This window comes from Aulostomus chinensis, chromosome 18, assembly GCF_037954235.1.
Source record: "Aulostomus chinensis isolate RoL2024-O1b breed Wild chromosome 18, RoL_Achi_v1.0, whole genome shotgun sequence".
Lineage (NCBI taxonomy): Eukaryota > Metazoa > Chordata > Actinopteri > Syngnathiformes > Aulostomidae > Aulostomus > Aulostomus chinensis.
In genome coordinates, this window is record NC_141337.1 from 8,772,650 (window position 1) to 8,798,783 (window position 26,134).

Here is a 26,134-nt window from a genome sequence, read left to right on the forward strand (position 1 = left end):
GACCACCAAAATCACTTCATTTTATTCTCGAGTACGTGTGGACATTTTTGCTAAATTAAAACAAAAAAACAAAAAAAAACAAAAAAAGTCCCTTAATGAGAATCATTCGTTCGTTTAGCAGCACAGGCTAGCATAACTGACGAGGTCCATTCATGGAGGAGTAAATGCAGTGTGTCTGAGTTGAACTGCTGCTGGATTAAAGTTCGCAGGAGAGACACTAATTAGTCCTCCAGATGCCTGTAGGACTTCGTACTATTCAATATGTTCAATGATCCCAAATGGTTGTGTAATTAGAGGGTGTAGCTACCGTCACTGGAGTGGTGAACTACTGCAAATCACATTTCTGAAAAATCATTAGTGCAATTTAATACAGCGGCAAAGACATAAATGTTAGAAACCTAATTTGCAGAATAAGGAAATGATATAATTACAAGCCTCATAATCATCACGGTTGAGACAACTTTTAAATGTATAGCACATTGCAATACATTGTAAAGGGATTTTATGTTCATGTGTTCCTTTAAACTGCCTTTGAATGGGTTCTTTTCCATCTTCGTGTGCTGCTCTGATGTTCCATTTAATGAAGTATTAAAATTTCAGACATATATCCACGCAGAACAATAAACAGATGGTCCTGTGACTAAGAGTGGAGCTAAATATCTCCTGAAAGGGCTCTTTACCATGCTCAAATGCCAGAGGAACCCCGGGGAGTGTGAGAAGAGTCACATTTTCTGTATATAGGACATATTCACAAGCACGTTCCTATTTTTTTCCGCGATTAATCCTCGCTGTTGTTCTCTCTGTACATCTTCAGTTTTATTCACAGGAGGATTCACTGTGCTTATCTTCTGTTCTGTTGCAGCACAATCAGAATAAACTCTTTTTTGTTGTTGCTGTTGTACAGCGTATGATGGACTATACTATGTATATAGTCTAGTGATTCCATCTTTTTAGGTCCTGCACCCCTTGAGACATTTAACCTACTGCTGTGCACCTGTTGAAATCATGAATTTAATCAATGAAAAAGGTAAAATGAGCATCACATGACTGATAAAATGGCACTTGTGTGGTCCTCCGTTCTGCTTCCGTCAAAGTTACTCCAAATTTTCCTCAATTCAGGTCTTAATCTGCTTGATAGTGTCCGTAACCAGGAGTTATCTTCCTGACAAAGCAGCCATTTCCTCAGACTCTTTTGGTTTTCCAGATACCACATGAAGCTGACTGAACATGAAATTGATGGGAAAATAGTTCAGAGTTTTGACAGTTCAGACTCTCCAGCCTGGTGTTCACAGGGAACCTGCTAGCGGGAACAAGACGGCAGGAGAGAACTGAGGTGGAGAGTTATCTTTGGCTAGCAGGTTGTAGTAATTCAGCCATGGCGCTGGAAACCGTGCGGTACACACTTCACTGCAGATTTAACGGAATTAAGTCCTGTCCAAGAAGTATGGAGAGGAAAAGGGAGAGAGGGATCATGTCCAGCAAGCACACGAGATGTTGAGACCAGCCTCTGCCATGTTTTCGGTACGACGCTGCCAATCCCCTGCTCCAAAACCTGTCGGCTACCATCCTAACAACAGAGTCTGTTTCTGTTGATCGCGGCTGCTCAGGTGGTTGTGAAGGTGTCTCTTCGCCTGAGTGCCCTGTGTCCATGAACCTCTGTCACCTGCAGCTTTTCCTGCGTTGCCTCCACCACTCGGCACCTGCCTGTCTCGTCTGCTCACCAGCCCTTTTGTTTGGATTCCAGCTGCCAGCCAACAGTCAAACCTTCAATTACCCAATCTGTAGAATAAACCCTGAAACATGCTCCGACTGAGTCCATGTCTGCAGAGAGGAAAACTCCAACCGCTAACCATAACATCCCCAACAAAGACCACGCCAAAGCAGTTTTATTTCAACTAGCGAAGGTTCTAGAGAGGAAAAAGGTAAGGGTTGTAAACAGAGGGATGATGAGGGGATATTTGGGTAAACCAGGGGTAGAGACTCAGATTGGGGGGGGGGGCATGACTTGGTGTGCACGTTTTGGCATTGGGAAGACTGTAGAGTCTCGGGCGTAAACTCCCACAACGTCAGGAGAAAAACCAGAGGAGGAAAGGTCCTTAGTGCTCAATTAAAATGATGAGGCACAGGTGGATGAATTAAAGATGCTTGTTTGGTTGGACAGATGAGAGTTAATGAGCTCTTGTTCCTGAGCATTATCATAAAATTCATAAACTGTTGGATTCGAGGGTGACCTGGTTTCCCAGCTGGGACCGAGCTGCTAGAATGGTAAAGTAATCCATGCATGTACATGAATTACACAGACATACGCCTTCATTATCTATATGGGTTGTACATAAATGAAGCAACAGGAATGCAGCCTTTTAAGTGAGAGAGGGATTTTTCTGCAATTATTATCAGCTCATTCTCATCAAGTGGACGTTAAAGAGACAGGAAGCGTGGAGCTTAACTTTTAGTAATCCAAAAAGAAAGAGAACACTAGAGATTCGCAGGGAATTCAAAGGCAACAAAACTGACGCAGGACATGAAGAACCGAATAGAAATACACACTCAACGAGGTACAAAAAGCGGGTGGGAGAAAGCGAGACACAAGGAACAAAGGTGTGACTGACAGACACTAACCGAAGGAAAAGACACAGGTGAGTGATTTAAAAGAAGGTGGGAAACAAAGACAGGAAGTGTAACAGAAAGGAGTAAGTGCTTTCCAAATAAAAGAAGAACCAACAGGGGTACAAGATACAAAGCAATTCAAAAACCACGACAAAATAGTGAAAGAACATGTCCAAACTGAGCCCACAAACTAAAGTCCAGCTGAAAATGGACATGGTCTAGATGGGACTGGGACATGTAGTTGAGTTTCATTTTTAAATTCACTCTCCGGTGGAATCATATTATAGAACGGTGAATATAGAGAGGGAAGTATAATCCTTTGCCATTATCAAACAACTGTTACATACTCCCAAAGTCACAGGCTCATATATAATTTAGAGGGCATGTCTAGTATATTTGGACATATCCATCATAGAAATGAACACATGACTGCTAATTGATTTTTTTTAGGCTTTTAGAATGAAAGGAATTTCAGGCATTAATCCTTTTTGGGTCCCCTACTATGTTCAAAATTCAGGTCACTGCTTTTATATTCACTAAATCATGTTTTAATGATGTTCATGTGAAGTAGTTGTATACAAATAAACATTATTATCTACTGTAATGCCAGCGTGAACAGTCTCCCATTATTCTCGATATTTGAATTCTTTGTCTCTCTCTTTCACTCACGTACACACACACACACACACACACACACACACACACACACACACACACACAGACCTTAAGGATAAATTACTGCACAGAGAAAGGCTACATCATTATAAGTCATACATACATACATTGCACATTATCATCCAGAACACGCCTCAGAAATGTTGACCTTTCATTTTCACAAATCTTTGCGGTACATCTCAGAAGTCATTGTCCGCAGTTCATTATGTAAAGTTCAATGGTGGTACTTTCTGCATTCATTAACCCAGAGAACCTCCACGCACTCAAAGGCCTTGTCCTATTCTACCGGCTCAAACGATGGTCCAGCATCTGTCTGATGTATTTATTCCAGTGTCACCGGGGCCGCTCACGCCAAGCCAGCCGCCGTATCCCTGACGTGATGTCAGCTGAGGTTTTCACTCTGTGTGTGTGTTTTCTCCTTTTGTTTTCATTCAACACCTTGCGTGCTGACGGGTCGTGCGGGAAACGTGGAGCTAAGAAAAATGTTGCTGAGGTGTGATTAATCTTTCTGCCTCGTCGTGATTGACAGCGTAAGGTGCCGTGCCCCCGCGCCCATCAAAACAACACTGACGCGTCAGAGAGACACTGATGAGAACAGCAGCAGGGCAGCAGGGCGGCGAGATGATGAGTGGAGACCTGAGGGATTTTTTTTTCTCCCTTCTCCTCCAAGTGCAAGTGATGTCATTGGGCGATGGCAGGGCTTAGATGAAGATGTATTTAATTCCTTTTCTTATGGGACTAACATCTAATACCTCGTGGAATGTTACCAGAGGAAGACGGCTAGTTTTTGCAAATGTTTGGAACATGCATAGCAAAGCCTGTTATCTGGCTCGCTCACAACCTGTTAGCTTGGTTTTGCTATCATACTGCATGCCCACGGTCTGTCCTTTAAATTTTCAGCAAACTGGACTGAAAATAAACAGGACAAGGAGTTTTCCTTTACCTTGAAATTAAAAAAAAATTGCTGTAGCTTATATTTAGAAAAAAGTATGTTTTGAGTGTACAAAGTAATTGGAAAAAAGCAAGGGGAGATCTCGACAGGGAGACCTCCCTTGTCTTTGCAGGAGGTTAAATTTGTGCTCCGTATCTGAGCACTAAACTATTTGACTTTAATTTTAGAGCCAATCTGACCTTTGAAAAGTGCTTTATCATTGCAACTCTGTCATTTTATCTTTCAGACCGGCTGTAAAGCAGCTCACCTCCTCCCTGTCTCCATCCACAAATCTTTCCATCATCCATCTGTTGGCTCGGTTCCATCACCATGACAGCAGAATCTTCACTCCAGGGATTCCTCCAGTTTCCTGTCGTTAAATGACCCTATGCTTTATTACAGTGGCTCACGTTGATGGGAGTCTAATCACCAAAGCATGTCTTCTTCCCTAACCTCCTGAGCCATAGAGGGGGCACAGGAGGGAGGTGTTGCTGGTCCCAGATCTGTGGGTTTAAATGCGCAATTACAGTCCTTACTGTTGTCCAAGTATACTATGCGTGAGAATCGATTTATTTCCTTAAGTATGTCCTCCCCTGGAATGATAGGTGGCAGGCAGTCCTCTTACAACTGGTGCAAATAATCACTCTCTACCAGTTTGACTTTTTCTCAATCAGCAGCACACCTTTCAAACAAATTCAAAGACTAGAAAGGTTTGCAAGAAGTTTTCCTCATTGTCCAGAAATGTGTTATTTTTACCATGGTTTTGCCCGCCATGACAATAAACGCTGTTTGACAGGAAGGTGATTGAGACATGCCTTTTTTTGAGAAAATTTGTTGCCTTCCGTTGCAGCCACAATGTGGCCCTTAAACAGTAACCTTGACCAACAAAGTCTTTCCAATTCATCTTTGACTTCTATTCAAGGTTTGTGCCAATATTTTTCAGGCGCTCCTGAGACGTCGCATTAACAAGAATGGGACAGATGGACAGAGAAAAACAGAGCCTCCCCCACACATCTGTTGCGTTTGTGAAGGCATAAAATATATATGATCATATATGAGCTGCAGTTGAAAAGCTTATGGTCGTGCTGTAGAAGAACGTGTCTATTATGTGTTTTCCTGATTTTTCTGGAGCACCTAACAAACTGTTGATCTGCAGTTTACAGCAGCCATTCAAATGTCGGTCAAAATTTCACGATCTTGAATTATAGCTGGTGTCCCTTGTGCCTAATTGTACTCCTTATTGCAGCTATTCAGCTAAACGGGATCATTCAGACAATCAAATAATGAGAGAGGGATGCAGAAAAGGTCACTGAGAATGTAAATCAGCACAGTTGGTGTGTTTGCGTGATTCAAGAGCATGTTAACGGATGTGAGAGGAAACATAAATCGCTGCAGTAACAAGAGGAAGCTGCTGCCCCTATACTGTGAATACCAGACAAACACGTGCTGAGAACTCAAGTGCAGGGGGCTTTGACTAAAGAGTTCAAATCCTGCTGCCCCTTCTCACACACTCTCTCTAACACACACACACACAGTAAGGACTGGTTCTAGATATGCTTGCCACTAAGGGGTTAAACCCTTAAATAGTAAAATGAGTAATAAAGACCACACGCAAATGAACAAGCGGTCTCTTGTGTTTTGGACGTTTTCACTTATCAAGGTTTGAATGTTTTTGCAAGTATGAATCTCAACAGGGATAATTAATCAATTAGAGCTTTAAGGGGCCTGTTTTCCTCTGTAGAGTGGGATTAATGGGCCCATTTATGTGGGGACGAGTCATTTTCGCTGGGCACTCCGAAGCAGTGAAGCGAGAGTCCATCCGAGTTACAGATCCCCCCCATGAGCCAGCAGTAATCGTCGTGTTCCACCGATAAACATCCACAGTGTTCTCACTCACGTCCCCTCATATTTACACACCCAAGTGTCATTTCTCTGGATCATTCACTGCTTCTCTTCTTTCCCCTGAGATTTACCACTTGAAAAATCACTGGACATAAAATGCAAATAACCCGAGAGATGAAAGCGAGACCAAAAGCAATCAAATCCTCTAGTCCAGATTCTCCCGTGTCTGAATAACTGTCATCAAGAGCCCACACCTGGAAGCTTGAGCACACAGTGTAGACTACCGGTACATTCCTTCACCTATTCCTGACCTCAGAAATGGGTGCAACTCAGCAACACACCTTGTTACTTGAACAAAATCAAACACGAGACACTGGTAAAACAAAGGCAGTGGCCAATCAGCCCAGTTACAACTGAATAAAACTGATCTTGAGTGTTCATTTAGTTTAAGATATAAACACAAGCTGCTGCAATTCCATGAGTCAAGAAGAGAGAAAGTCACACAGAGTTGTGGAAAAAGCACTTAGATCATCATGTTAAGGAGAACTTTACAAGGATTGAAAATAATTCTCATCTCAGTTTTTTCTTAGATTTATTCTGTCGACATCACATTTGCTATGTGGTCTTAAAGCAGCATTATGTGGGATGTTCATATTGAATATTGAGGGCGAAATGTCTTGTGATAAGAAGAATGGTGCCGCTTTCATTCGCCATCCGAGCTCTGTACGTTAAATTGAAGAGTTATGAAACTTCTAGCTTTTGGTGCTATTCTTTAGGGTTCTACAAGCTAGCCTGAAATTATCGTTATAGAAGTCATGATGCAAAAATAAGAGGTGGAAGACGTCTAAGGAGGAAGCTCAGAAGGAAGATTCTTGTTCTATGTCAACGCTTTTCGTGTCACGGTAGTGCGGCAATCCGCTAAATGACATCAGAACTCTCCTGCTTCCTGTATTTTACCAATTCGTATCAGCAGAGCTCAGCTGTTCACCAAAGCTACAACAAGTTGCTTTGAATTTTTCCCTCATTTGTACAGTTCAATTGATCGTTTTCGCTGTGCACATGTTGATTTGACAAAACAGGAGAAGCACGGGTGGAATTACTTACGTTAATAATGGCTGCATTTCATTTAGGCAAGCAAGATAGATGGAGGGCAAAAAACAAAACACAAAAAATCCAAGATAAACAATGAGTTTTTTCAGGACTGCATGTCTTGACTTGCAAATGAGCGGTGCCTCAGTGAATTATTCATAAGTTCTAATCACTCTTGTTGGATCAAGTATTCTTCAGTACCACTGCTCCATCACTGCTGTGAGGGAATGATGAATTGTCCTCCCAGCCCTCGTCCCTTCGGTGACCCACTAAAGGTGCTGTGGACCAGACAAGATCACTTCACTTCCTAAACGAATCTCTTTTTTATTCACTGCTGCGGTAAGACAAAAACAGGGTTTGAGTGGAAGAGAACTACAAAGAAAAATAAAACTTTTCTCCAAAAGGTTCACAAAATGAATCATTGTCTGAAGCCGTTGTTGGATGATTCATGGGCCAGGAAAATTCTAGTTGAAATTTTATTTTTTATATTGCGCAGTTCTCTCCATTTTTGGTGGAATATTATGCATATCAGTATAAAGTATAATTTTGGGGGTTTTTTTTAGGGGGGAGGGCTTGTTCAATTTTGATGACACTGGAAATTATATATAAAAGTAGCATGAAAGGAAAGTTAAAGTATCACAAAACTGCCAAGTTAAACTGAAAGTTTTTCTACTTTTCCACCACTGACAATGTGTTCGCTGTTGCATGAAAATGAATCTAAAAGATGCAGAGTCAAGCTGAAGCTATCACCTCACCAGCGCACAGTCACCCCCCCCCCCCCCATCTGAAGACCCATGACCCGTCACAGTTTTGTCAGCGCATGTTCCGTGCCCGTCGATGACACGCGGCTCCGCTAATGACTAACATCCAGCTCCCTCAGGATTGCTTCTATATCAGAGGCCAAGGTGTGAGACAAACAATATCCTACTAACTCTGTTCTTCCGCTCCTTAATAGACAGCACATATTGGGTTTGTAATGATCAGCTTAACAACAGCACCAACAAGCTGCTCCCTCCTATAACATCAGGTGTTATTTCAATCCTGTGAAATATGTTTATAGGTGATCTAGAGTTTATTTTAAATCAAGACAATTTAGCCAAAGGTGCAAACCGTACAAGGCAAGGAAATGAAAGAAATTGTCTTATAATGTGGCCACAGAACAATATTTGATTCTTCTTATGTGTTAATGGTACGTAACTATTCCCCGGGCGCGTTCATGCAAAACATAAAACTGAATTAGAGGCAGGCAGAGGCTGGGAAATGTGACTTTACTTTAGAGATCTATTTGCACGTGCATTCTACCACGAACACGGCTGAAGTGAAAGGGAACACTGCTGTGTAGGTGTTCATTTTACTCACGACTCAGATTAGCCTTTTTAAAAGAGTAAGAAATAAGTTAGCGTGAAAAGCCATTCTATATATTATCTGTGTCTAGAATGTTACCCAAATGTAGCATTGGAGAGGGCGTGCGGCTCCCAATATAAAGGAAAGTTATCCCCCATCTTTTCGTTCAAATGTCTGATGTACAAGATACTGAAATAAATGAGGACGCAAATCAACTTTATTTCTTAATATGGATCATAACAATGATTGCTGGGGTTTTTTTTGTTTTTTTTATGTGTAAATACATGGAAAAACAGTTTGTATTTTATCGTTTTTACTTGAACCTGTCAAGGACCGATTTTTGTTTGCTTGATTATAAATCTTTGCAGTATAACAACTCCGACAGTTTACGACTCTATGGTCCTCAACATGACTTCCTGTATGTGATTGTCGAGGCTTACTCAGTCTTGTAGCTCGTTATGTTGAATATTTGCTTGGAATTCAATAACCATGGATAATTACTGTCCTCTCCAGTACACCGTCTTCAGTTCTGCACTGTCAAGCAGTAAAGGACCATATTACTGCTCATGTACTGCAATTTTCCAATAAAACAGATTGTAGGCAGTGCTAATGGCATCACAGTTACATTTTATTTCAGTGACATTAGTGTGGCATGCTAATCTATTTGACTAACATGACTTGAAGAATCATTGTGAACACTTACTGGTGCATCCAGATCTGACAAAGAAGATATGCGAAATATTAATCCAGAATAAAAGGATCATTCAAAAGTTTTCCTTTTTTTTGTGTGTGTACAAGGAGTAAATTTTATATCTTTGTAGTTTTATTGTGCAGTGAAGAGGTTTATAATCAAGACAAGGCAGATAAACACTCAAGTATGGGTTATCGACCCGTATTGAAGAGATGCTTTATGGCGAGTACAAAAATTATGATTACATATTTGTTGATGCAAAACGCATTTTTTTCACAAATCAGAAAAGTTCGGTCAATAGAGACGCATGTCACCGCTTTCTGCGTGAGCCCCGCCCAAGACAAGAGGAGGCAATTCTGGCTATTTTAGCCTGGCTGTGCCTTCAGTGTGATTGTCCATCAAAATTGAGTGTTTTAATGGACTGAACATTTCTAATAACTCAGTCGCTGTTGTCCAGATTATCCTGTATATGCTGTCAAGTTAATGTGGATGGCATTTACAGTCTCAACAGCAGTTTTAATCTCATATCTGAGATTTCAAGATTAACAGCAGGACATAAAACACTGTGTGCACATACATGTCAATATACTCTCTCTCTCTCTCTCTCTCGCCCCTTCAAGTATTGCTTTGTCTCACAGATCTTGGGACATGTACTGCGCAGGAGTGGGAAAGTGCACTAACGGGTGAAAACAAATATCCTGACGGAGGAGAAATAACACTCCGACCACACAGTCGCCGCTGTAGGAGTAGAGGCCTGCCAAAGTGCACGGCGATCACAACCGCCGCCTCTCCTCCCTCCAAAGTAACCAACCACTGGAAGCAACTTGGCAGCCGTGGACCCCAACACTTACAGTAATGCGATCATGCACCCCATCAATCTTCAAAATAGCTGTTCAACACTGACTTGTTTTCTAATACAGGCTGATTAGGAAGCCAAGGTTATCAGTCATTGCTGTATTTCCTCTAAGTAGCTGTCTCCAGATTATCATATGGCAATAAAATCATGACCGAAAACCCTCTGACGTCTGTAAATCACAGTGTGCAGGACTTGGAAGTTTGCAGGGTCGTTAATTGTGGTGGTGAACGGTTTGTTTGTGCCGTACAACAGCAGCTGTTTCATTTGTCTTTCGCTGTATTCCACAAATGTCTCATTGTGTTGCATCGTGAAGCAGCTCATAGCGGTCACTGATGTTCAGGTCATTTTCCTAAAGAAATGTATTTGCAGACACGTAGATCTTTGAATGCCCTCGAGGAAGAACGGCAGAAAGAGAGAGAGAGAGAGAGAGAGAGAATAAGAAGCATGAAATAAACTTCCAGCTGCTTCAGAGGAGCTGCACGAGTTCCTCTTCACGTAATCCTAACTTAAAGTTGATTTCACGGATTGAAGCTGCGCAGAAATCTCTATTTTTGCAGTTGCATTGAAAGCAAAGGTAACAGGGTTCAGGGTCACCAGCTCCATGTCTGGACTATATCGGGCTGGATGATTACCTAAAAGCCTCTGTATGTCCATCGATGTAATGAAGCATAATGATTGCCGGCCCTGCTGCATAATATGAAATGGACTGAAATTAAGGTAAACACAAAATTGCTCTGTCAGGGAAAATGGACTTTGGATATAAAATAAAATGTATGACTGCAGTTTAAGATCTCAGTCATGTCTGACCTTACTTGAGAGGCTGGATGATGGATTTACAGCAGGCTAAAATCCTTATTAGCAGTTTAAAAACAAAAACATGAAATTCTACTAAATTTATCTGATGGCCCACATTAATGGCCTGTGTCCCCCTCCCGTCGGAGCAATTTAATACCAAGTCTTCGCAAAAAACATAACCTGCTACTCACATGTTTTCCATCATTATCATTAAGGGCTTAGCAGCCTCGTGATTTACTCTGCCACTGAGTTTATTATTGTTCTGTCAGGTTGAAAGACATTCACATTTAGAGATAAGACAGCTGACAGCATATTTTATCAAAGTTTTCATTGCCATTTTTGTTTAAGTCATAACTTTAGTAGCGTTTAAGTTTTGAGCAGCTGGGAGTTAAGGGTCTCTCTCTTTTTTCTTTTTTTTTAAAAAGTCATCTCACTTAGTGGTGATAATGAGGGAGGAGCAAGTGCTGTGATTTTTATGTTCCCTGGGATTCAACCATTAACCTTCAAGTTATAAATTTCTCAGGAAATATTATACAAACCTTAGAGAACTTTCTCAGTGGTTATGTTTTCACATTATCTGTCCATCGCATTCTCAATATCTCAGGGAACCCTCGAGGGAATATCTTCAAATTTGGCTGAAATGTCCTCTGGGACTCAAGGAGGAACTGAAGAGCTTTTTGAGGAAAAAAAGAACAAATAAAAGCTCAAGTTCACTGCTGTCACCTCATACGTGGCTGATATCTTTGCTTTTCTTATTAACACAATATATCAGGAACAGTTTGGTGGTTGTTTTTTTTCTTCACATGAACACAACATCCCAGGAACGCCAACAAGAATTGTCTTCAGATATTGGACAAACTAGAAGTCAAAGATGAGCTGAAGAAGAGTTGGCAATCAAAGGTCAAAGGTCACTGACTGGCACACATGGCTAGTTTTATCTATGAATGTAGGATTCTGTGCAGATCCTGCAGGAAAAGAAAAAAAAGTGGATACAGTGCAGCAAAATATGTTTGACGGGGGGACTGGGCAGAGGTCTACAATTTGAGTGCCCAAGATGTGATTAGTGATTTTGACAAACCTAATTCTTATTGGAACAGGCAAAATATTTATAATTCTTCTCCGTTAAACTTTGTCAACAGCACCGCAAATTGCAACCTCTAAAATCAACACCAGTCTCACTTGAGAGTTAATAAAAACATCATAATCCTCGTGACGGGCGGATTTTATGTAAGTGTACCTACTGAATAGAGCGGTGAGTGTATAATATCTCAGTGACATCTCCCTCCTCAGTAGCTTTGCCTCCTGTTTGCATGATTACTAATGACTGGCTGCGAACTGCTGGAGGTAGAAGAGGAGCGAGAGTCACGTAGGCATAAATCCACACTCGGAGCTCAAGAGAAAAACCTGGCCTCTTCTCTCAATCCCACAAACTTTTCCATAATGTAAAACAGTTCTCTCAACTCTGTCGCTGTTCCAAACCAAGGAGCTCAGCGGCGTTACCACCCAGTCAGAAACAGGCAACAGAATACCAACGGAGAGAAAGAGAGACATCTTGCTGTTGTCAGGTGAAAACCTGGGAACTTCAAGTTTGGCTCTTTTCCTGATTAAATATAATTTCACAGATGTACAGCTTCTCTATTGCACACATTGAAAAAGTGGTGTTGCGGAGCCCGTTATGGCTGGACCCGTACAACCTGTTGAGACTGGCCCCTGGGGGACATGACCGTGCAGCTCCTTAGCTGCACCAGCTGGCTAAGGTCCTGCAGACAAGACCAAAGGCTACAATAGCGACTCTGGGAGGTTGTAGCATTGCTGCATGTAAAATCACCATGTGGTTACACAGTACATACTGTATTTCAGCAGGTCTAATGCTACGTAGTGAGCGAACCCGGTGGACGACAGACTCTTTTGATGGCGTAAGTGTAGAAATTAGGCAGGTGGATGAAAGGAGTGAATATTTTCTCTCATCCTTCCCCAGGCGTTTTAACTCCCATTCACTGTCAAGTCCAGTGACTCTCACATCAGAAGGGATAACAAACCACATGACACCCTAACAACCCTCAAGGACCCTGCGGATGTTCAACGTCTCCTTACCAGTCAGTCAGGAGTGCAGAAGCCTTTAGGATGTAGTTCTTGAGATGAAGAGGCAACAGTCTGCTCTGCATGATCCACTGAATAGTCCTTTGTTTTGTTTTTCAGGTTGTCAACATTCTTTTCAAGGTTGTATCTGCAGTCTGTGAGAGAGGGAGGCAGGCTACATTCGATAGGACCTTCGATGAGAACTTCAGGATGTCAGTATGGCATTAAAAACAACTGCAAAGCCAATTTGTTCACATGGGCAGCAAACATTTCAGATAAAAATCAAAGCTCCGAAACTTTTATCTAGTACAACAATTAACTTTTATCTGTAATTTCCAAATTCTGTTTCTATTCCATCAAAATAGGAGAAATAGAAATATTAGATAGGAAAAAGCAGTTTTACTGCGTAACGGGCCTGCGATAGTAACAGAGTCTCAAAGAAAAAGGCCAAAAAAAACTAAAACCTGTGTCTGAGGCGTCTCCACAAAGCCACATGTATGGTCCTTATACAGTGCATTATCAGTCATTATATCATGCTGCTCTTACAGCGAGCTCCATGACAACCACGAATTATTAATATCTCCCCATTAGAAGACCTGTTACTCCAGGGTTATGTGTGTCCATAATTTAACTTTAAAAAGTCCTAATACAGGGTGGGTTTAAGAATAGTCTGGTCCCGAACACATGACTCTTGCCTTGTTGTTTGTCTTTCAGCTGGAAAGTTTTGTTTTACCGTAGAAAGTAAGAGAAGCGGAGCTGTCATGACCCTGCTGACAACTGTCATCACTCAAATAGAGCTAATAATATGTGAGAAAACTGCAGGAGACGGAAAAATATCAGGTGTCTATTAAAGCTGAGCATGATGGATTGTGCATTGCTCTCATAGGTATCACTGAGGAGGGGGGAAAAAAAAATCAAAAACAAAATAAGAAAAAACCACAAACTCGCATACTGCTGCGGCAACAGTTGACATTTCGTGTCTTCAAGACATTCTTTTTTCACAAGGTGTTTTGTTCTACTGCGCAGGCTGCAGATGCACAACATGCATGCTCGGCTAGCAGGGAGGATACGTACGAACGTAAAAAAAACTGAAAGCACAGGCGTATTCAATTTCAAGCCTTCATAACTACCTCTGCCCAGGAGTGGAGGTTTGTTTTTACTGTCCCAACTGTCAGCATGATTATAAAAAAAACCAAAAAACTACTGGGCTGATTTGAATTAAAATGTGAAAGCAGCGGAGGAGACAGCAGTTTTGGTCTGTATTTTAGATGTAAAAGCGGTGTAAAGATGAAGGTGGAATGAAACGGGGTTTTTTTTTTTGTTTCTTACCTCTGGAGACGTGACAGGAGATGAGCAGGGAGGAGATCGCTGGAAACATTTACCACGTCAATCCAGATGTTTGCAGGCCTGATGACGAATGCTGTTGTGTAATATCGTCACTGGAGCTTTACTGGATGGATTTATCACATTCCTAAAACATGCAGAAACTATATTCAGGCCTGAGTACTACTGGAGATTGGGGGCCAGTACTAATATTTGGAATGGGGGAAAAAAAATTGGGTTATCAGTATATTGGCTGGTATTTGAGTATATCAAATTTTGGGGAAGTATGCAATGTAGCAAAAGGACAAACCTCATTGCAGTGCAGTCAGAGAAGAAATTTTAACGGTTCTTTAATACCGAGATTTCTTTAACATATCAGAATTATTACATTTTCATTTCTCAGGAACTATGAACTCATGTACCTTTACAGACATATTCAGGCATATTTACAGTGATTATCTGTGGGTGCTAATCTGTGCTGGCTGTTGGACTTTGCACTGGAGATCACACAACAGATGAATGTGCAGCCAGAACTGTGTTGTCTGTACTATGCATATTTGTTGTAGTATTTAATGTACAAGTACTGTATCTGCAATCATGTTTAGTTGGATGTGACTTACCAAATCTCTTTCTGAAGTGAGAAATATTTTGACTTCACTACAAACTCTACAATAATTATCACCATAAACCACATTATAAAAGTATTGTATTCAAAAGCCATCAAAGGCTGTGTGGCAAAAGTTATGCATCGTTCAACCTTGATACTGGCATACTGGGTACAAATACACAGGTCTTGAGAAGACAGTTTCAGTGTGACGCTGTCCTCCAGAGAGCAAAGAAAGCCTCATAGACTGCAGAGATGATTCTCAGCTGCAGCTTCGTCCTCACAAAATACTAGTTTGACAAACTGCTGGGCACCTGCATCATTTTTTTATTCAGTAAATGTAGTTTAACAAGCTATATCATTGGATACTCACCACTAAGAATGACCTGATTAGACACAGTTGCTTCATGATTCAAGTCATCTGTGTTTCTAGACAGCTGCGGACGACGTAGGGGGAGAAACATTTTATTTCATTCCACTTCCTTATCTGGAGTCCAACACAGTAATGCATGAGTCACACTCATTTTGTTCTAAATGAAACGAGTGCTGCATGGAAATTATAGATGTTCGTTAAAATGTGACTCAGTTTGTCGCAACAGAACGGCTGATGAAACATGGAGGACCAGTGGAAAAGTGACCGTCGCCACTTTGAAGATACTTTCCCACAGCAGACTCACTCTTACGTAATCCGCTGCGACAAAATGCTACCAAAGGGAATATGAAGGTGGAGTGTGTGTGTGTGAGAGTGGGATGATGCTGCAGGGACACATTATCATTGGTGAAAAGTTTAATGAAGTTACAATGCTGTTTAGAGACCAAAAAAGCCTCTCTTTTAGGAAAGGACTTGTTTGAAATATCTGCATTAACAGTGATGTGACATCTACCTTTGAGTGGGTGTGTGTGGGTGTGTGTGTGTCCCAAGAGCAAAATATACGTGTCAAGAGTGATGAAAGATTCTTCAAAACTCTCTGCCATGCTGCCCAGAAAAACAGGAAACCAGAAATCCCGTGGCAGCACGGTCTTGTGCAAAAACTCCAATATTCCAGTGGAATGAGCTCATTCGTCTTGCTTTAATAACGTCAAAGGGGTTGGTGCAAGATTGGAGCTAAACGCTCCTGCAGAAACAAAAGAGACCAAAAGGTCAACAAAAGATCCTGATGCAAGAGTGCCGTTTGTTTACGCATATTGACATTTTTGTAAAATCATGAAGCTGAAGATGTTACAAATATTAACGTCTGCGTTAACCCATAGCAGTTAACGTTCTCAAGGCCTTGCTGCGAGACTTACACTGACACTCATGACAGTGGATAAAAAGGCAGTTTGCTGTATTCTAAAAAGTTCCCCCCAGACTTGTTGCAGACAAAAACTTTACTTGAAAGTGCGTGTGTGTGTGTGTGTGTGTGTGTGCTCAACAGCTTCTCCACAAATCGTTCAGTTCGGTCAAATTTGAAAATTACTTGGATTTTTCTCGCATGATGCGAATCTTTCCTCCGTGCATTGCTCTGTGCACGTACCATTTTCTTTGCAAATCATGGTCATGCGATCACATTTTAAACTGATATTTGAACCTAAGTGCAGCCTTCTAGTGAAGCGCAAACATTTCAAGGCAGTAACGATGATCAAAACACATTTTAAACAGAGTGGCACTTCAGAAACAAAAAGGGACAATTTGAGTCAAGCTGAATAGGGTCCTCTTCTCTAAACGCTAACTTTTCTGTCTTATTATTGGATTTTGGGTAAACTGTTCCCCTTCTTTTAAACAATTTAATTTTCCTACACAGTTATACTGCTGCTATTGTGCTGCCATTTTATTAATAAATCTTTGAATGAGCTCTTAAATGATTTTACGTGTTTTGTTTTGTTTTTTTTCCTAAGCTTACGTGGTTCAGATCAACATAAGAGCTGATACTTGGTCACACCATTTTTGGTCCACATAAAAATCTTAATTAAAAGGGAATTTTGAGCAGGTTTTGAGTTTTTAGGGTGCGTTTAATAATTGTTTCAGAGTAAACAGTGCATGGTCATATCTACTTTTTTTCTATTCAATTTTTTTAACCTGACAAAAAACATGATTGATACATTTTCAAGCCCGTACCGGCACAACAATGTCTTTTTTTCATAACATTAAATCCATCCATTAAACTCACGGGACATTCGGGAGGTCAGGGTCCCTGAGAAACACCTGCAAACCCTTTTGAAAGCTCTAAACAAAGAATTTATCAAATATAAAGATGAAAATGCTGCAAACATACCTTCAAAAGTACCTCGCAGGACTCAAGTTGATATATTTGCTGTTCACCTTGACCTGCAGGCAGTCTCAAATGACAAGCTGTGACAAAGAATATCTAGCGGGGAACAGGAAAAAAAAAAAGCCAATATAGCAATTTGTATTTGTCAGCAGAGGAAGATTAAAGAAAGCCAGAAAACCTTCTTTCCTCTCGTTACCCCCCCCCCCCCCCCCCCATCGGTCTCTTAGTGCACCTGGAAACAGCAAAAGTGTCTCATTCCCACTTTTCTCTTCTCTTAACAGCATAAGAATCCTCAGTGACACGGCGTGCTAAAGCAATCAAACCAATTACAGAAGTATGAAACGGGGAAAACTGAATCGGCACCAACCAACAGGGAGGACGTCAGGAAAAACCACCACAGGGACAAAACAAATGATTGGATAGATAAGTGACCAACAACAGGAACTGAACTGAAAATCAATTTTCAGGAGGAACCAGGTGAAAAAAAAAGGTGGCGTGAACAACATGGCAGTGCGAGAAACGGGGCTGACTGAGGAGGACTAACGAGCTGACAAGACACAGGTGAGTGACTTCAAAAAAAGGTGGGAAACAGACAAATACAGGAAGGATAAAGCATTCAAAGACGCAGGAGGAAAACGACTACCAAATAAAACAGGAAATGACTCGAGTGTCATCGAAAACACGAGGGGAAACAAAACTGCAAAGCACACAAACGGAAAAAAACGAGAAACACAACTAAGTCTTCATAAACATCGCAAAGCAACAGATACAAGAGTCAGTCGTACAATCGGAGTTCAAAACATAAAGTATATAACTCACAATTTCGTGGTCATGGAGGAAAAAGAGAGGAAAAAAAACAACACTTTTGTGACCCAAAGATTTCAATTTTTTTGCACATTTTAATTATTTTTTGATGAGATTTAGGGGAAGCCTGACTCAGAAGTAGACAGTCCGTCTATGCTGCTACAAGATAGTAAAGTACTCTGTAAATAAAGTCCATTTAGCATTTAACTTGCTCCCATAATGTGCATAACTTGTGGGCCACAGAAAGATAGGACTTGTTCCCATGCGAGGATTAATCTGTGCTGTTTGTTCTATTATGCAAAGTGTTTATGCCAGTGAATCCATATGCTTTTATGTGATTTATGTTGCAATTAAACGCTCGTTTGAGTGTATGTGAAGCACTTTGTAACTGTAAAAAGTTCTATATTAATAACGCTTTACTTATTATTTCCCTCTCTTTTCAGCCACAAAAAGGTTCTGTATCAACAGAAAAAGTGAAAAAGTCTCGGGGTCCACTCTTCATCCTTTTTTTTTCCCATGCAGGTGGTGGTGGGCTGCCGCTCTGCGCATTAGCTGAGTCCTTAATGTACATCTGCGTTTTCCTGTCTCAAAAACAGATGTGAATTTTGGGAAACCATATGACCGAGCTAATCTAAGTACAGATCCTTCATGCTTGATCTTCAGGAGCCAAGATAGACATGTAGCTGGTTTGTGTGGTATGTGGTGCTACAGTTTTATGATGCGCCAACATACCAAGAATAAGCTAAAACAGAAGTTCAGAAGGTGCGGACCAACATTTGTCATGTTTTCCCGTTAAACCGCTCAATCTCCAGGTCACACAAGAGGTCATGATATCAAAGACGTGTGCATGTTTTGCATTCACTCAATAACATGCAGCAATAGACAGTTGTTTGTCGTGTTTCCATGGAAGAGTCGGATGCAACAATGACTGTTTTTGTCCTGAAGCATGGCATAATTTCTACTTAGTGGAGCGGTGGTGAGAACGGAGAGCCTGGGACAGTGGCGAGTTTGCAGAGCAGAAGCTCCTAATGGTAACTACAACAAACTGAAATTCGCAGCACAGAGGCAGTCATACACGTCACATGTCCTAACTCCACATAAATGTTTAAATAACCACCAATATAGTCTATTTATGGACATCCAATAGACATCTATGTGTGTACGTCTAATAGACATCCAATAGACATCTGTGTGTACGTCTAATAGACGTCCAATAGACATCTATTTATGGACATCCAACAGATGTCTAGGAAACCCCTGGTGGGCTCACAGTGGAAACTACAACAAACTGAAAATCACAGTGCAGAAGCACAGTCATACAAGACACCTCCCACCTTAACATAGAAATTTAAAGAAGCGCAAATATACGTGTATTTATAGAGGTATATTAGCCGTAACCGCAAATATACGTGTATTCATAGAGGTATATTAGGCGTAACCGCAAATATACGTGTATTTATAGAGGTATATTAGCCGTAACCGCTAATATACGTGTATTTATAGGGGTATATTAGCCGTAACCGCTAATATACGTGTATTTATAGGGGTATATTAGCCGTAACCGCTAATATACGTGTATTTATAGGGGTATATTAGCCGTAACCGCTAATATACGTGTATATATCATTCTTCATCTGCCTGTCCATTGAATGTGGGCCACTTGCTTTCCCTTCCGTTCTCTCTCTCAGTAGCTCCGTTTAGTGGGCCGTTTCCTCTGCTCACCGATGTTACCTTGCTACTGTAGCTCGTTGTGGTAACAGCTACAGTTCCCGCTTGCACTTTCTTGTGCGCTGAGAATGTGCGAGCGGTGCACGATTCTTCTTTACCGCTGCCAAAGAAGGCCACTTGCTGCACTTAAACTCTCCATTCTTCACTTTACTTTTCAAAAGCTTCCAAACTACAGTTTGCACTCAGTTTCAATAAATGAAACTAATTTTCTCACCACATCTTTGATTCATTTTGTCCAGCATTTGCAAGCTGCCAGTGAAGTCCATATATTGTGTAATTGATGCTTTCAGTTCAATTAATTCAATCCAAGTCAATGGAACACTCAAAAGATGTCACCAAAATCACTTTGTCCCTTTAAAGTCTTTCATAAAAGGATGTAAGTGTATTGAATTGTATCGTGAGCTGAATATCGTGATATATATCGTATCGTGAGCTGAATACCATGATATATATCGTAATCGTGAGCTGAATACCATGATATATATCGTAATCGTGAGCTGAATATCGTGATATATACCGTATTGTGAGCTGAATATCGTGATATATATCGTATAGTGAGCTGAATATTGTGATATACATCATATTGAGATGAATATCGTGATATATATCGTATAGTGAGCTGAATATCGTGATATACATCATATTGAGATGAATATCGTGATATATATCGTATCGTGAGCTGAATATCGTATCGTATCACGAGATTAGTGTATCACTACAGCCCTACTAAAGAGTGTCATTTTACATTGAAGCTTAAGCCAAAAAATTTTCATATTCCTATCTTCTAAAGAATCTGAAAAACAAAGGTTTTAGTGGACATAGTTATATTTTCTTTATCAGTTTTTCAGAGTTATCACCAAAAACGCAGGTTTTTCTAGGTAATTCTTTAAAGGATTAAATGGATTAAGAAACAGGATGGGCAACACACCTTTTTCTTATTGGTTTTTAAAACAAACTCTGAATCTTGAAATATTGATTAAATATAGAGTACAAATTTCTCCGGGCTGTCCACGAAGCTGTTTGAACACAAGCGTTCTTTTGCTTGCAATGCAGACTTGTTCTCACTTCATTGTCAATCTTATTTACTCAACTGAAGTGTAGTCTGTACCCTCCAGTTGCAGCTATCGCTTGTGTCCTCTAATCTCTCTCTGACCCGTCTAACAATACCTGACACCGATTCAGTATTCGTCTAATTGTGATCATTAGGCAGTTTACAGAGCTGATGCAAGAATCCAGCAAGATCAAAAACCGTATACCCTCATGGGAAAATCAAATCATATCTGACAGATGCTGTCTCTTTTTTTCCCCTTGTTGTTGCAAAGAACCAATCAAAGTGTAGACTGAGCCCAAGCTGGAAAAGCAGTCTCCATGTTGACCTGCACAATTTAGTTCAACTTTTGCCATTTTTGTCCAGGTAAACAGAGACCTCCATCCTCAGGTGACCCAGGTTCCTGCACCGCAACTGAGCCGCCAGAAACCATCATCACAAACACAGCAGGACTTCAACATCATTCACCCAGACAATTTCCCTTTAGTGGAACGAACCTTCACCCTTTCCTCAACCAGAGGACATGCGCTCCTCATAAATTTTTGCGGTCGGCTGGTAGACCTCACGTTACCTCCTACATGACAGACTCCTCCATCTCAAACTGTTGGTTTCTGTTCAGCAACATCTTCAAAATGGGTTAAACAAATACTTTTTCAAAAGTACGTCCTCTACCAAAAATGAAGGATTACGACCTCAAGAAGCAGTCAGATTTGTCCTCTGACCCCAGCAATTACAGTATAACCCGGAGGTGTGAAAATCCTTTATAAAAGAAACTTTCTTGATTTGTTGCGGATTCTCCAACCAGCATTTTAACCCTGTACTGCTGCACTTTTCCAACGGAAGACCTACGTTAAAGTTCATACTCCCCCTGGTGTTCATAGGCTTCCTCCTTCCTAAATTAAATAAGTAAGAAGTATATAAAACTAAATAATTTTCCCTTAATTTTTTATTTTAGCAGAATTTGATAATAATTTGAATTCAAGCATTTTGGATTTAGTTCAATGAGTTTGGTCATTCTATCAAACTTTTTTTTACCCTGCATTTTTTTTTAAGTCAGCAGAGCTACATATTTGAAGCTGTAAAAACAAATCAGAGGCACTAAAAATCAATATGAACGCTCCCAGCTCATATAAGGATGATATACCTAATAGTACTTCGAATGTAGGACATTCTACATTTATGCATCTTTTAAAAAAAAAAATGTAATTGTGAAAAGGTCAAAGTTATGCACACAAAAACTTCCAAATTGGGGTCAAATTGGTGGAAAAATCAGTTTAATATTAATTGACAACTTAAGTAGGAAGTTGGATGAAGTTGTGTACACAATACTTTTAAATTGTTCTAAAACGTCACCCTTGCATAACTACAAATGACAAGTTTATTTAACAATTTCAGCAAACATGACAGTTTCTAATTTCTTCAAAAGAAAACTAAGAACAGGAATATAATTTAGCGCCACCGCTCAGCTTCAAGTATGTAAAGGAGGCCTTCTGCCATCTAGTGGTCAGTGGCAGTACTGCAGGAAGCTGGAGCCTGGAGAGCTACACTTGACGCTGCCCTACATTTTCATGCTGGTTAAATATATACACCCTCTCAACCGCGAAATCAATAAGAACACATTGGACAAACTATAGACATTTCGGCTTTAATCACATTATTAACAATTCTTGAGGTCATAAGGACTCTCAGCTTGGCCATTCCCTGAATCACACGTCTGCTTTTATCCACCGTAGGTCCCTATGTCATCCCCCGGCCGGGACCACTTCAGCCACCAGACTGCCAGACACACGCATACATGAGCAGACGAGTGAGAAACAGTGGAGGAGAGAGGGTGGGTGTCTTTTTATGTAGGCGACATGACACCTACAGTGTTGAGTCTGAGCTGTTCTGCACCCACCCCCCTTCCCTCCCACCCCACTGGTGTTAAGCGACAGTATTAACTCGGGAAGTCAGTTCTTTGCTTCGGTTACTCCTGGGAGGCACCCTGTCTTTTTTGTCACGTAAAAAAAAAAAAGAAAGAGAGAAAGAAACCACAGAATAACGGACGAAGCACTCAGGCAGCAGGGCGGCCACGTAGATTTACTCTAACTCCACGGTGCCCCCTGCCGCCTCCAGGGCAGCTTTCATTTTCTCAGCCTGATCTTTGGATATGTTGACTCCGATTTCCTGAGGAAGAGCCTCCACTAATTTCTTGGCCTGTTGTAGGAAAAACAGAGGAGAAGAAAAAAAAAAATGATTTAGTGCAGTTACCTGTGGTCTCATTTGGAAAAAACATTCATAGGAACCATAATAACCGTACGTGAACTCAGAGGCTGCAAATGGCACTTAACCAAGTGGTTTGTCTATCCTGCTGCTCACCCTCAAGTGACCGCAGCAGATGAGTTCGTAACACCGAGACTGGCTTTCAATGCAACGAGCCGCATTTACAGTTCATTTGGAACCGAGTCACATGTTTCACTGCCACAAATGTGACCAAAACACACCAAAGGAGTTCTTCTTGGGTGGCTGTGCCTGGCTCTTCCTACACTCTCCATGCTGCAGAAGTGCAGCTGTAAAGTGTGGATGGGTTTTGGCAATGCAGGTTTGATTATATATACATTTTTAATCCTCTCTACTTCTGGCAGTAACACTTCAGAATGTCAATGATAACGCTGCTACTCTGATAAAGCCATTCGGTGGTGAGAGAGATGCTGAAAGAAGATCCATCAATGAAATGTCACAGGACAACGTTATGTTCTCAACTTTAGCTTCACAGAATTTGACAAACTGAGAAGGAACGATGGATTGTCTCCAGTGTGCATGAGATCAGGACTGAGGGGGGAACAAAGAGGGGACCTACCTGCACCAGGTTCAAGCCTTGGATGCAGTTCTTCACTTCCTTTATAAGTTTTACTTTGTCACTTAAGTTTAGGGCTACCAGTTTGACTGTGAAGTGCAACTTCTCTTTCTTCACTGGTTCCTCCTGTTCCTCTGTTGCCTGGTGGGGGCGGGGGGGGGGCAGAGAGAGAGAGAGAGAGAGAGAGAGAGCGAGAGAGAGAGAGAAGCACATTTACATGGATCCACCAGGATTTTTAGTTCCTGGACACAATGCTGGGTTGAAATACACATGAAACAATCTTTGATAGACTAGAATGATAGACTGTAAAAACATCTGGACTCCACTTCAGAACAGGATGGTCTTTCCCACCTGAGCCCCAGGTACACCTGGTGCCATCATCGGCATCATTCCTACATCCTGGATGTTCAGAGTTTTCTGTGACGAAGAAAAAAAAAAAAAAAAAAGAAAGAAAGAGGACACATTTAAGCATCACATGACCACAGTCTCTCCTGCACGGTGTTAGTCCTTCCTGTGTTTTCAACATACCTTCAGCAACTCGTTGAGGTCCGACACTTCGAACAAAGTGAGGCTGGCTATATCATTTACAAGCTGCTGGATTTTTGGAGAATATTGTTTGGGTTCTCCCTCAAAGGAAGGGGGGGCGATGGCGTCTGAGGGAGCAGCTGGACTGGTATTAAGGAGGCGGAGGGCGCTCAAGGCTGACGTCTGCTGCTGAAGCTGTTGCCTGGAAAATTAGCGACATTATAGGCTGTGTCTGGATTTGAGGGTCATCTGCAGCTCATGCAGAGTCAGAAGATGTTGTGTGCGCGCATTTACTGAAACTTCCAGACTCCTTCGCTAGCACTGAGCAACCTCAGACTTCTAACATGCACTCTTAAGTTTATTTAAGAGCTGAATCTGGATTCATGATGAATCCATCATGGATACAGTCAGTGATTCATGATGCATTCAGTGAAAGAGAAAGAAACGAACATGTCATGATTGTGTAACCTTGTTTAAAGTTTTCAAGGTTGAGAACAGTTTTAAAAATGGCTGATTAAACAAAATAAAATTTAAAAAAAAAAAACGTCAAAATTTCAAGCTTGTTTCAGATGATGCTACCTTTGGTCAACGCACCTCCAGCACAGCTTTATGATGTAAGGTGTTGGATTTGTAAGGGGAATGTACTTCAAAAGCTGTAGTAGAATTTTCTATTATTTTTAACATCTTATTGACCGACCCAGTCATCAATACTCTGCAGAATCGATGATTATGAACATTACTATTCATATTACTATACATCAGTCTGAGATTGATCTTGATAGTGTCCCACTGCTGTGCACCTGGTGACCCCTTATGTGACCCGGGGGGGCGGGGGGGTAGCCCCTTCACCAGACTGGGAACCACCTCTGCCTCACTGTGTTTGCATCATCAATAGGTTTAAGTGTCTCCAGGTGAAGACAAGTTTTGAAATATAATACATGACGCAAATCATACTGGAGGTAGAGTGAGGTGTTTGTGCAGCAGTGAGGTCACACGGTTCAACCGGAGAGATGCAGGCTGCATCTATTCGGAGAACGATCTCATGAACTCCCGGTGAGACCACGGTGACCTTGGACGTCAAATTCAGAACTGTTTTCTGCACAAAATTGACCAAACGGCTCCAGCATCTGTTTAGTGTAGCTGAAGAGGATTAAAAAACACGCCTCAAGAGACTAAATGAATCGGTCACTAGGTATTTCAATTAAACTAAACAAAAAAATGTATGGGGACGCTACGTATGGCTAACATTTGCTAACTCATAGCTAAAGGCTCCATCGAAACTATAGAAGACACAAACCGCGGGTAAGGCCACAAGCTGGAGGTACTACTACACAGTTTTACACGTACAACTCCCATCATCAGCTACCGGCAGCCTGCCCTTGAAGGAACAGTCTTGAACAAGTCTTACGTTGTACCGGTGTTACGTGACGGGCTGAGGACGTTACGTACCGGTGGATGCTCACTGCTGCCCGCAGCGCGGATCGTAGGCAGTTTCTGGTGCAGTACATGCTAACGTTAGCTGGAACGAATAATCCCGGTGAAAAAGTCAAATATAAGCAAGTTTGTCACAAGCAAGTCTCCTTCTTCCAGCCCCTCAGCCTCAAAAGCACATGGCGTCCTCACTCCTGACCTACCCACAATGCATTGCTTGAACTGTCGAAAAATCTACGGATACCCATGAGGGACAATTGAAATTAAAAACGAAATCTAAAAAAAAAATGCAGGCAAAACTTTCAAAGTTATGTTCAACGTTGAGGCAGTGATGAGGCAAGAGGTACGGTGGCATAACTGTTATGTATAATTTATTTTCATTTGTCATTGCTACCCTGACATCTTGACGCTTACTGCCCTCGAGTGGACAAATTAAGGAACTACAACATACCATTATTTCAACGCTTATTTATGATTTTTTTAAATAAGCACTTAAACACGCAGAAAAACGGGAAATTAATTTAATGAAGTATACAAAATTATAAATCATAATTTAAAATTTACCTTGTCATTTGATTCAAATATACCCATCATACATATACACATATGCCCACTATATATAACATATTTGTAAGTTTTAGATATAAATGAAGTTTTCTAGTACTTAGTACATGATA

The 26,134-nt window shown here is 41.1% G+C and overlaps 1 protein-coding gene and 1 long non-coding RNA gene across 10 annotated transcripts in view; both read right to left on the reverse strand.

Moving 5' to 3' along the window:
* The window catches only part of LOC147245001 (uncharacterized), a 38,817-nt gene extending 21,198 nt beyond the window's left edge, over positions 1-17,619 (reverse strand). For 4 of the 9 annotated variants that reach the window (XR_015109985.1, XR_015109984.1, XR_015109988.1 and 1 more), the window contains exons 1-4: positions 17,453-17,619; positions 17,089-17,181; positions 14,239-14,380; positions 12,925-13,064 (exon numbers count right to left, since the gene is read on the reverse strand). This is a non-coding gene — a long non-coding RNA (uncharacterized LOC147245001). The other 5 variants (XR_015109981.1, XR_015109983.1, XR_015109989.1 and 2 more) reach the window with 5 other exon arrangements.
* A 4,300-nt stretch (positions 17,620-21,919) lies between these two features.
* On the reverse strand, positions 21,920-25,681 carry mrpl12 (mitochondrial ribosomal protein L12). The gene is made up of 5 exons (XM_086184681.1): positions 25,476-25,681; positions 24,030-24,228; positions 23,853-23,918; positions 23,505-23,642; positions 21,920-22,861 (listed from the first exon to the last, which is right to left on the reverse strand). Exons 1-5 carry the CDS (start codon positions 25,532-25,534, stop codon positions 22,745-22,747), a joined length of 579 nt encoding a protein of 192 aa, XP_086040807.1. The 5' UTR covers positions 25,535-25,681; the 3' UTR covers positions 21,920-22,744.
* Positions 25,682-26,134: the final 453 nt, after the last annotated feature.